Source organism: Pristiophorus japonicus, chromosome 2, assembly GCF_044704955.1.
Source record: "Pristiophorus japonicus isolate sPriJap1 chromosome 2, sPriJap1.hap1, whole genome shotgun sequence".
Taxonomy (NCBI): Eukaryota; Metazoa; Chordata; class Chondrichthyes; family Pristiophoridae; genus Pristiophorus; species Pristiophorus japonicus.
This window is the reverse complement of record NC_091978.1, coordinates 226,909,299-226,922,281: the sequence shown is the minus strand read 5'-3', so window position 1 is coordinate 226,922,281 and position 12,983 is coordinate 226,909,299. Positions and strand designations below refer to the sequence as shown.

The following is a 12,983-nucleotide window of genomic DNA, read 5'->3' as shown; positions in this document are numbered from 1 at the left end:
TTTTCATTCTTTTATTTTAAAAGGTACATAAAATTAAGTAAATCTATTGCAGAAATCATTCAATACACTGATTTTTATCTGAATTTTTTTTATATGAGAAGGAAGAAACACTTTTCCCCAAGTTCCAAACCCAATAGGGTATAAACTCCTGGGATTGCGTTTTGAGTTTGTTTTGGTGAATGACCGTTGAAGACCCTACAAATGAATGTCTTCACATAAGCCAGAAGCATGAGAATAAACTTTTTTTTAAACTGGCTTTATATTGGTCCACTGCAGATCTACAGTGGACCAATATAAACCCAGTGTAAAATGATCTCCAAAATCAGCAGCAAACTCACAAAGCAGTATGGGGTAGTTTCCGCAATGGGTGCAAATTGCACACATTTTGTGGTAACTTGGTGCAGTTTGATTAATACAGCTGAAAATGGGTTTATCACAAAAAAATAAGCATTCTTAATCAGTATCAATCCATCACTTGTGAGGAACCTGATTTCACATTTCTGAAAATGACTTTTAAAAATTATACTGAAGCATTTGCTATTAACATAGAAACATAGAAAATAGATGCAGGAGTAGGCCATTCGGCCCTTCGAGCCTGCACCACCATTCAATAAGATCATGGCAGATCATTCCTTTCCCGCTTTCTCTCCATACCCCTTGATCCCTTTAGCCGTAAGGGCCATATCTAACTCCCTCTTAAATATATCCAATGAACTGGCATCAACAACTCTCTGCGGCAGGGAATTCCACAGGTTAACAACTCTGAGTGAAGAAGTTTCTCCTCATCTCAGTCCTAAATGGCCTACCCATTATCCTAAGACTGTGTCCTCTGGCTCTGGACTTCCCCAACATCGGGAACATTCTACCCGCATCGAACCTGTCCAGTCCCGTCAGAATCTTATAGGTTTCTATAAGATCCCCTCTCATTCTTCTAAACTCCAGTGTATAAAGGCCCAGTTGATCCAGTCTCTCCACATATGTCAGTCCAGCCATCCCGGGAATCAGTCTGGTGAACCTTCGCTGCACTCCCTCAATAGCAAGAACGTCCTTCCTCAGATTAGGAGACCAAAACTCAACACAATATTCCAGGTGAGTTCTCACCAAGGCCCTGTACCACTGCAGTAAGACCTCCCTGCTCAAATCCCCTAGCTATTAAGGCCAACATACCATTTGCCTTCTTCACCGTCTGCTGTACTTGCATGCCAACTTTCAATGACTGATGAATCATGACGCCCAGGTCTCGTTGCACCTCCCCTTTTCCTAATCTGCCACCATTCAGATAATATTCTACCTTCATGTTTTTGCCCCCAAAGTGCATAACCTCACATTAATCCACATTATAGAAACATAGAAAATAGGTGCAGGAGTAGGCCATTCGGCCCTTCTGCACTACCATTCAATGAGTTCATGGCTGAACATGCAACTTCAGTACCCCATTCCTGCTTTCTCGCCATACCCCTTGATCCCCTAGTAGTAAGGACTTCATCTAACTCCTTTTTGAATATATTTAGTGAATTGGCCTCAACAACTTTCTGTGGTAGAGAATTCCACAGGTTCACCACTCTCTGGGTGAAGAAGTTCCTCCTCATCTCGGTCCTAAATGGCTTACCCCTTATCCTTAGACTGTGTCCCCTGGTTCTGGACTTCCCCAACATCGGGAACATTCTTCCTGCATCTAACCTGTCTAACCCCGTCAGAATTTTAAATGTTTCTATGAGGTCCCCTCTCATTCTTCTGAACTCCAGCGAATACAAGCCCAGTTGATCCAGTCTTTCTTGATATGTCAGTCCCGCCATCCCGGGAATCAGTCTTGTGAACCTTCGCTGCACTCCCTCAATAGCAAGCCAGTCCTTCCTCAGATTAGGAGATTGCACACAATACTCAAGGTGTTGTCTCACCAAGGCCCTGTACAACTGCAGTAAGACCTCCCTGCTCCTATACTCAAATCCTCTCGCTATGAAGGCCAGCATGCCATTTGCTTTCTTTACTGCCTGCTGTACCTGCATGCCTACCTTCAGTGACTGATGTACCATGACACCCAGGTCTCGTTGCACCTCCCCTTTTACTAATCTGTCACCATTCAGATAATAATCTGCCTTCCTGTTTTTGCCACCCAAGTGAATAACCTCACATTTATCCACATTATACTGCATCTGCCATGCATTTGCCCATTCACCTAGCTTGTCCAATTCACCCTGCAGCCTCTAGGCATCCTCCTCACAGCTCACACTGCCACCCAGCTTAGTGTATCATTAATGTATATTGTAAATAACTGGGGTCCCAGCACTGAACCTTGCGGCACCTCACTAGTCACTGCCTGCCAGCCATTCTGAAAAGGTCCCGTTTATTCCCACTCTTTGCTTCCTATCTGCCAACCAGTTCTCTATCCACGTCAATACATTCCCCCCAATATCATGTGCTTTAATTTTGCACACCAATCTCGTGTGTGGGACCTTGTCAAAAGCCTTTTGAAATCCAAATACACCACATCCACTGGTTCTCCCTTATCCACTCTATTAGTTACATCCTCAAAAAACTCTAGATTTGTCAAGCATGATTTCACTTTCATAAATCCATGCTGACTTGGACCGATCCGAGGAGTAGGCCATTCGGCCCTTCGAGCCCGCACCACCATTCAATAAGATCATGGCTGATCATTCACCTCAGTACCTCTTTCCTGCTTTCTCTCCATATCCCTTGATCTCTTTAGCCATAAGGGCCATATCTAACTCCCTCTTGAATATATCCAATGAACTGGCATCAACAACTCTCTGCAGTAGAGAATGCCACAGGTTAACAACTCTCTGAATGAAGAAGTTTCTCCTCATCTCAGTCCTAAATGGCTTACCCCCTATCCTTAGACTGTGTCCCCCAGTTCTGGACTTTGCCAACATCGGGAACATTCTTCTTGCATCTAACCTGTCCAGTCTTGTCAGAATTTTATATGTTTCTATGAGATCCCCTCTCATCCTTCCAAACTCCAGTGAATACAGGCCGAGTCAATCCTCTCTCTCCTCATATGTCAGTCCTGTCATCCCGGGTTCAATTGGTCTGACATTTCCTTGTTCTCCATTAGGAATTTACCTGATTCTGATTGCAAGGGATCTACATTAATCTTCACTGATAGTTTTCTCTTCACATATCTATAGAAGCTTTTGCAGTCAGTTTTTATATTTCCTGCAAGTTTACGCTCATACTCTATTTTCCCCCTGCTAATTAAACCCTTAGTCTTCCTCTGCTGATTTCTACATTTCTCCCAGTCCTCAGGTTTGCTGCTTTTTCTGGCCAATTTATATGCCTCTTCCTTGGATTTAACACTATCCCTAATTTTCCTTGTTCGCCATGGTTGAGCCAACTTTCCTGTTTTATTTTTACGCTAGACAGGGATGTTTAATAGTTGTACTTCATCCATGTGATCTTTAAATGTCTGCCATTGCTTATCCACCATCAACCCTTTAAGTATCATTCGCCAGTCTATCCTAGCCAAATCATGCCTCATACCATCGAAGTTTCCTTTCTTTAAGTTCAGGATTCTAGTCTCTGAATTAACTGTGTCGCTCTCCATCTTAATGAAGAATTCTACCATATTATGGTCACTCTTCCCCAAGGGGCCATGCACGACCAGATTGCTAATTAATCCTCTCTCGTTACACAAGACCCAGTCGAGGATGGCCTGCTCTCTAGTTGGTTCGACATTTAAATGATAATTTGCTTGTCTATTATTTGTGCCAAAGTGGATAACCTCACATTTTCCCACATTATACTCTATCTGCCAAATTTTTGCCCACTCACTTTACCTGTCTATATCCCTTTGCAGATTTTTTGTGTCCTGCTCACAATTTGCTTTCCCACCCATCTTTATATCATCAGCAAACTTGGCTACTTTACACTCAGTCCCTTCATCCAAGTCATTAATATAGATTGTAAATAGTTGAGCACCGATCCCTGCAGCACCCCACTAGTCACTGTTTGTCAACCAGAAAATGATCCATTTATCCTGACTCTGTTTTCTGTTAGTTAACCAATCCAAAGCCACGCTAATATATTACCCCCAACCCCATGACCTTTTATCTTGTGCAGTAACCTCTTATGTGGCATCTTATCGAATGCCTTCTGGAAATCCAAATACACCACATCTACTGGTTCCCCCTTTGCACACTACATCATCAAAGAACTCCAGCAAATTTGTCAAACATGATTTCCCTTTCTAACATAGAAAAATGTTAGAATGTGTAAGATGTAACTCAATAGCAATAATGTTTTTTTTTATATTCTGTCACCTCACTCCTCTCCTTATGGAACTGGCATGGTGGGAAGCAGCTGAAGAGGAAATCCTCAAATACCTCACCTGTGCACACCACAAAATAAAAATAGTTTGATATGCCTGACTATCCACAATTTTCACTGATGTCGATCATTTGTAATTTCACCCCCCCATCCCCCCCCACCATAACGCAGCTATGATTTCCCCAAAATGTACCATGACCAAATTAGTCCTATTCACGACATTATTGTCTTGAATGTAAAACTTTTTGTTCAGCCATACCAAGCTGAATATAGAAAGTATAAAGGAGATTTTTTTTTAAATAAGAGGGGCAAAGAGAGTGTACGAAAATAGATTAGCAGGTAACATAAAAGGGAACCTAAAAGTATTTTTATAAACATATACATAGTAAAAGGGTAGTCAAAAGAAGGGTGGGACCAATTTGGGAACAAAAAGGAGATATTCTTGTGGAGGCAGAGGGCAAGGCTGAGATACTAAATGAGTACTTTACATCTACCTTCACTGGAGAAGAGGATGCTGCCAATGTACAGTAAAGGAAGAGGTAGTAGCAATATTGGATAGATCAAAAATAGATGAAGAGGAGGTACCTAAAAGGTTGGTAGTCCTCAAAGTAGAAAAGTCACCCAGTCTGGTTGGGATACATCCTAGGTTACTGGAAGTAAGCGTTGAAATTGTGGAGGCTCTGGCCTGTACCTGTTTTTAAAAAAAAAAAGGGAGGGGGATAAACCCGGCAATTACAGGCCAGTCTGCTTAACATCAGTGAAGGGGAAATTTTTAAAGGCAATAATCTGGAGCAAAATTAATTGGCACTTACAAAAGTAAGGGTTAATAAATGAAAGTCACATGGATTTGTTAAAGGCAAATCCTGTTTGACTAACTTAATTGAGTTCTTTGATGAAGTAACAGAGAGGGTCGATGAGGGTAGTGCGTTTGACAAAGTACCATGATAGAATTGTTAACAAAATTAGAGCCCATGAGATTAAAGGGACAGTGGCAGTGGATCCAAAATTGGCTAAGGGACAGAAAACAGCGAGTTGTGATGAATGATTGCTTTTCAGACTGGATAGAAGTTTGCAGTAGTGTTCCCCAGGGGTCGGTATTGGGCCCACTGCTCTTTTTGATTTCTGAACTTGGGTATACAGGGCATAATTTCAAAGTTTGCAGATGATACTAAACTCAGAAATGTAGTAAACAATGAGGAGGATAGTAACAGACTCCAGGAGGACATAGACAGACTGATGAAATGGGCAGACACATGGCAGATGAAATTTAATACAAAAAGTGTGAAGTGATTAATTTGGCAGGAAGAATGAGGAGAGGCAATATAAACTAAATGGTTTTAAAGGAGGTGTGGGAACAGAGAGGTCTGGGGATGTTTGTACACAAATCTTTGATGGTGAGAGGACAAATTGAAAAGGCTGTTAAAAAAGCATATGGGATCCTTGGCTTTATAAATAGAGGCATAGAGTACAAAAGCAAAGAAATTATGCTAAACCTTTATAAAACAACTGGTTAGGCCTCAGCTGGAGTTGTGTTCAATTCTGGGCACCACACTTTAGGAAAGATGTCAAGGCCTTGGAGAGGATGCAGAGGAGATTTACCAGAATGGTACCAGGGATGAAGGACTTCAGTTATGTCGAGAGACTGGGGAAACTGGGGCTATTCTCTTTCTAGTAGAGAAGCTTACGAGGAGATTTGATAGATGTTCAAAATCATGAATGATAGAGTAAATAAGGAGAAATAGTTTCCAGTGGCAGAAGGGTCAGTAATCAGAGGTGATTGGCAAAAGAACCAGAGGCAACATGAGGAAATATTTTACACAGCAAGTTGTTATCTGGAATGCATTGCCTGAAAGGGTAGTGAAAGTAGATAGATTAATAACTTACAAAAGGGAATTAAATACTTGAAGGGAAATAAATTGCAAGGTCATGGGGAGGGAGCAGGGGACTGGGCCTAGTTGAATAGTTCTAGCAAAGAGCTGGAATAGGCACAATGGACCAAATGGCCTCCTTCCATGCTACATTATTTTTTTATTCTATTCTATGCTTGACCCCAAAGTGTCACATAAAAACAGGAGGGCAGTGCACAGTAGATACATGAGCACAAAAACAGAATTAGGCAACATCTGTGGAGAACACAGAGGAGATAACAGGAGAGAAAATACAGTTTAATGTTCTGACCAAGATTCTCTATGTCATGTATTCAACCATCATTGTAACCCATGTATAAACTGACCGAAGTTGTACACTGTGAGAACAATAACCACTAGGTGGTGAACTTGTGGGAGACAGTCCTAACCTGGACTTTCAGGTATAAAAGGGGAAGCTCCACCCACCTTCATCAGTTGAGTGCTAGCTAATGAAGGTTACTGGTCACAGAGTAACCTTCTCTCAAGCATGGGCCTCGTGTGCATTTATACCGTATAGTAAGGACATATCATTGGCGACGAGAAACTGGGATTTAAACCACGCGAGCATGGCCACTAGCAGCACAGACGAGAGGTACTGTGTTGGGGATGATTGCGACGATTTTATTGAGACTACAGCAAAGTTTCGTCACTAAGGAATGGTTGGGACAGGAGTCAGCCAACAAACGCAGGGCTCATCTCCTGACAGTTTGTGGATCCAGGACGTACTCCCGGATGAAGCTGGCAGACAAGACATTTGAAGAGCTCAGTAAGTTGATCGGGGAACACCTTAAACCGGCGAGCAGCATGCACATGGCGAGACACCGGTTTTACACGCACTGACGGCGAGAAGGACAAAGCGTTCCAGACTTCGTCGCCGCCTGGCGAGCCGATGTAAGTTCCCAGATGCATGCAGAACGAAGATGCTGCGAGACTTTTTCTATTGAGGGCATTGGGCACGCTGGGGTTTTCAGGAAACTGATTGAGACCAAAGACTTGACCCTGGAAACGGCGGCCTTGATGGCCCAGACTTTTATCTCAGGGGAGGAAGAGACCAGAATGATGTTTGACAAAAATCTGGGCTCAAATGCAGCAAATGGACAGGGAGTCAACATTGTTAACGCAGCACACAGTTCTCCAGGCAGACAAGGGCAATCAGACATGCCCCAACATGTTGTCGAACCCAGAGGGGGAATTCAACAGAGACAATGGCTAGCTGAGCGGCGATTCACGCCATCGCAAGGGGCAATGCGGCCAGTAATGGGGCCATCAACACCTGTTAATGGTGCACTTAAGGGCAGTCACAGCTACGTTCGACTGGGAACGGACCTTTTGTTTCCAACAACGGCTCATGTTGGAGGTGTGGAGGCACACACCCAGCTAGAGTTTCAGCAATATACCTGCAGAAATTGCAACGTCAGCGGTCACTTGGCACGTATGTGCAGGAAGCCTGCAGCCAGGCTGATGTACGAGGAGGACGGGCCCGATGTAAGCCCTACGAGGCCAAATGAACACTGGGGGAAATCGCAGGAAGCTGAAGTTCAGCGAGTTCATGGGGAGCACATATACAGTTCATACACCAGGACGCCACCGATAATGATGAAAGTGCTCCTCAATGGCATCCCAGTATCAATGAAGTTAGACACGGGGGCCACCCAGTAACTGATGAGCATCAAACAGTTCGAAAAGTTGTGGTCCAAGGCCAGGAGGCCAAAATTATCGGCGATTGACGCACAGCTACGGACATACACAAAGGAGATCATTCCGGTGCTAGACAACGCCACAGTAGTCGTGACTCAAAGATTCGGAGAACAGGTTGCCACTCTGGATTGTCCCGGGGGACGGTCCAGCACTAATGGGGAGGAGTTGGCTTGCTGTCATGAACTGGAAATGGGGCGATGTCAATGCAATTTCTTCTGTGAAGCAAGTATCATGCTCACAGGTCCTGGACAAATTTGACTCACTATTTCAACCCGGCATTGGCACTTTCATGGGGGCCAAGGTAGTGATTCATATAAACCCGGACGCCAGGCCAGTACACCACAAGGCCAGAGCGGTGCCATACGTGATGCGGGAAAAAATAGAAGGCAAATTGGACTGCCCGCTGAGAGAAAACATCATCTCGCCAGTTGAATTCAGTGACTGAGCGAGCCCGATTGTGCCGGTGCTCAAGGCGGATGGGTCGGTCAGGATATGTGGTGATTACAAGGCCACCATCAATCGGGTGTCACTCCAAGACCAGTACCCGCTACCAAGAGCGGAGGACCTCTTTGCGACGCTATCCGTTGGCAAACTTTTTTCAAAATTGTACCTGACCTCAGCTTACATGACCCAGGAGCTGGCGAGTGAGTCGAAGAAGCTGACCACCATCACGACACACAAGGGGTTGTTTGAGTACAACAGATGCACGTTCGGGATTCGCTCGGCCGCCGCGATCTTTCAACGAAATATGGAAAGCCTCCTCAAGTCGATTCCAGGGACGGTGGTTTTTCAAGACGACATCTTCATCACGGGTCGCGATACTGAAGAACACCTCCACAACCTGGAGGAGGCGCTACGCAGACTGGACCGGGATGGGCTGCGACTGAAAAAGGCGAAGTGCGTCTTCCTAGCTCCAGAGATAGAATTCCTGGGGATGAGGGTAGCAGCAGACGGGATCAGACCTACTGCATCCAAGACTGAAGCGATCCAGAGAGCACCCAGACCCCGTAACACAACGGAGCTGCGTTCATTCCTGGGGCTCCTGAACTATTTTGGTAACTTTCTTCCCAAATTGAGCACATTGTTAGAGCCACTACACGTGCTCCTATGCAAAGGTCGCGAATGGGTCTGGGGGGACAGCCAGGAAAGGGCTTTTGATTGTTAGAACATGCAATATGTTATGCTCAATCTGTTAACGCTATATGACCCATGTAAGAAACTTGTTTTAACGTGCGATGCGTCGACCTATGGTGTCGGGTGTGTGTTGCAGCATGTTAATGCCAAGGGTCAGTTCCAGCCGGTAGCTTATGCCTCCAGAAATCTGTCCCAGGCAGAAAGGGGCTACGGGATGGTAGAAAAGGAGACGCTTGTATGTGTATATGCGGTAAAGAAAATGCACCAGTACCTGTTTGGCTGGAAATTTGAGCTGGAGACAGATCACAAACCCCTAACGTCCCTTTTGGCCGACAACAAGGCCATAAATGAAAATGCATCGGCCCGCATATAGAGGTGGGCACTTACGTTAGCCGCCTATGACTATACAATTCGGCACAGACCGGGCACTGAAAACTGCGCCGATGCACTCAGCAGGCTCCCACTAGCCACCACTGAGGGGGCTACCGAGCATGCTGCTGAGATGGTCATGACTGTTGAAGCTTTCGAAAGCGAAGGCTCACCCGTGACAGCCCGTCAGATTAAAGTCTGGACAAATAGAGACCTGCTATTGTCTTTAGTCAAGAAATGTGTCCTGAATGGGGACTGGGCAGCCACGTATGGGTCATGTCCTGAGGAATTTAAGCCATTTCACAGACGCAGGGATGAACTCGCGATTCAGGCCGATTGCCTACTATGGGGAAACCGTGTAGTCATGCCCCAGATGGGCAGAGAGGTGTGCATCAGAGAATTCCACAATGAGCACCCGGGCATTGTCATGATGAAGGCAATTGCCAGGTCACACGTTTGGTGGCCAGGGATAGACACAGACCTGGAACTTTGTGTTTACAGGTGCAACATGTGTGCCCAGCTGGGCAATGCGCCCAGGGAAGCCCCCCTTACCCCCTGGTCCTGGCCTGCCAAGCCATGGTCACGCATCCATGTGGACTACGCAGGTCCTTTCATGGGAAAAATGTTTTTGGTTGTAGTCGACGCCTACTCCAAATGGATCGACTGTGACATTTTAAATTCAAGTACATCCTCTGCCACAGTAAAAAATCTACGGGCAATGTTCGCCGCCCATGGTCGACTGGATGTCTTGGTCAGCGACAATGGACCGTGCTTCACAAGCACTGAATTCCAGGACTTCATGGCAGGCAATGGAATTAACCATGTTAGAACAGCCTCAAACGGCCAGGCGGAACGAGCAGTGCAGATAATCAAACAGGGATGCTCAGAATCCAAGGGGGTTCCCTACAAAGCCGCTTATCACGCCTCCTGTTGGCCTACAGATCCCGACCACACGCGCTCACAGGGGTTCCATCCGCAGAGCTGCTAATTAAAAGGACACTCAAAACCCGGTTATCCCTTATACACCCCACCATGAAAGAAATTGTTGAGAGCAGGCGTCACTCACAATGTGACTACCAAGACAGGAATGTGTGGGCGCGAGGTAGCGATGTCAATGACCCTGTCTTTGTCCTCAACTACGCTGCAGGGCCCAAATGGCTCGCAGGCACTGTGATTGCCAAAGAGGGGAATAGGATTCTGGTAGTTAAACTTACCAATGGACAAATCTGCCGCAAACACGTGGATTAAACAAAAAGGAGGTTCAGCAACCCCATAGAAGAAGCAGAGGAAGAACACGATGTAGAGTTCACTCCACCACAGGTGACCGAACACCGGAACCAAGTGGAGGAGAGCCCAGTCACTGTGGGCAGTCCAGACAGGCCTGAGGCAACGCAAACAGCAGACACTCAGGCCAGCGCCCAACAACCGGAGCCCCAACTCAGGCGCTCTACAAGGGAGCGTAGACCACCAGAGAGACTTAACCTGTGATCCCAATAAGACTTTGGGGAAGGGGAGGTGATGTCATGTATTCAACCATCATTGTAACCCATATATAAACTGACCTGAGTTGTACACTGTGAGAACAATGATCACTAGGTGGTGAACTTGTGGGAGACAGTCCTAACCTGGACTTTCAGGTATAAAAGGGGACGCTCCACCCACCTTCATCACTTGAGTGCTAGCTAATAAAGGTTACTGGTCACAGAGTTACCTTCTCTCAAGCATAGGCCTCGTGTGCATTTATACTGTATAGTAAGGACATATCACTTTACTCCAAAGATTAGCCTTTTTTCCTGATCCTAATGGACTTGCCGTATATTTATAGGAACAGGAGTACTCCATTCAGCCCCTCGAGAATGTTCCACCATTCAGTCATATCATGGCTGATCTGTACCTCAACCCCATTTACCTGCCATTGAACCGGATGCCTTGATACTCTTACCTCACAAAGATTGATCTCAGACTGGAAAGCTTTAATTGACCCAGCATCCATAGCCCCTTGGGGTGCGATGACAACAACGAATATTCCGGATTTCCACTACCCTTTATGTAAAAAAACTGTTTCCTGATTTCACTCCTAAACGGCTTGGCTCTAATTTTAAGATTATGACCTCTTGTTCTGGATTCCCGCACCAGAGGAAATAAATTATCTTCATCTACCCTATCATTAAAAAAAAATTTAAAACCTCGATTAGATCACCTCTTCTAAACTCAAGGAAATACAAGCCACCTTTATGCAACCTGTCCTAATTTAACCCTCTCAGCCCCAACATCAAACTCTTGGATCTGCGCTGTTCCCCCTCCCTCCAAGGCAAAAAATATCCTTCCGGAGATGGGAAGCCCAGAACTCATCGCAGCCTTCCAGATGGGGATCTGCCCAAGGTTGTAGATTTCCAGCATGCTGTACATTCAGACCAGATGTTGACCATGTACACTTTGTCTCTGCTTACACTGCGGGCGCCTATTGTCCCACTGTCTCCCAGATCCGGGCCACCTTCTAAATAGCCACAACCGCAGCGCGCGAGCCCGCAACCAATGGCCACGCCTCGCGCCACATGAACACAGCGAGCCGACTGCCGGCCGGCGGACAGCGCCCGCCGCGATAGGGTTTTATTGTTGTTGTTTAAATCCCTTTCTGTCTGTTGAACTCCGTGCTTTTTGTTCTCTTGCCCTCAAACTCACCTGAGCTCCCAGCGCCCAGATTGAACGCCATAGTGGAACGCGCCGCTCCGTCGCTACATTCTGATCCGGGTGGAGTGACAACAGCACCATTAAAATGTTCCGCCCGTCCCACTGCACCCGGAGCTTTTAGTCAGGTCACCACCATTGTTGATTCATTTCATCGATTTCGACAATGGGAGAATTGAATGCACTGAGCGAAAACATATGCATTGATCTAGATATTCATTTCTTCATAGTGCCTGTAACATTACTGATGCGTAGGAGTGGGGTATGTTGTCACAAAGAAGCATGGCATGAGGCGTTTATATATATATAAAAACATAGAAAAGGCCACAACTAGATTTCATAGGAAATACTGAATTAACACTTTCCGTTGGAAAGAATGGGGAATTGTTTTATAACTGAAGTAATCACAATTGCTGCGTTTTATTTATGGAATAGTGAAAGAACAACATGTGCCATTTTAGTTACTCGGCAATGCATTAATTCAGGTCACTGCCGACAGGCATAAAAATATGATCGTGGATCTCACATTGTTTAGCAGACTAGAAGTGGAATGTGTTTCCTAGAACAATATCAACCAGTGCATTTGTTCACAAAATACGGTGACAAAGCACTAAATGACTTGAATCTGATAAGTACATTGTAATATATTTGCTTCGTGGGTTATTTGCTTAAGAATTTATAACAACACATTGTTATTAAGAACTAGTTGGTTTATTAGGAAAGGTTTAACGATCAATCACATTACCAGTTCATCATTACCAGATGACACTAAAATAGGTTGTGTGTGTTATGTCTGCAATTACCATCGAATAACTCCACGAGGCCTTATACTGTGAGTAAGAGATGTGTGACTTCAGTCCATTTAATACGACTGTAAGGTGAGGGACAGTATGGCTGACT

The 12,983-nt window shown here is 45.2% G+C and overlaps 1 protein-coding gene across 2 annotated transcripts in view; it reads right to left on the bottom strand.

Annotated features, from left to right (window-relative positions):
* Nucleotides 1-12,129, bottom strand: part of nup54 (nucleoporin 54) — a 108,290-nt gene extending 96,161 nt beyond the window's left edge. For both annotated transcript variants that reach the window (XM_070871042.1, XM_070871043.1), the window contains exon 1: nucleotides 12,078-12,129. In XM_070871042.1, the coding sequence (XP_070727143.1) occupies nucleotides 12,078-12,108 (31 nt within the window). In that variant the 5' untranslated portion in view covers nucleotides 12,109-12,129. The remainder of the gene's footprint in view (nucleotides 1-12,077) is intronic.
* Nucleotides 12,130-12,983: the final 854 nt, after the last annotated feature.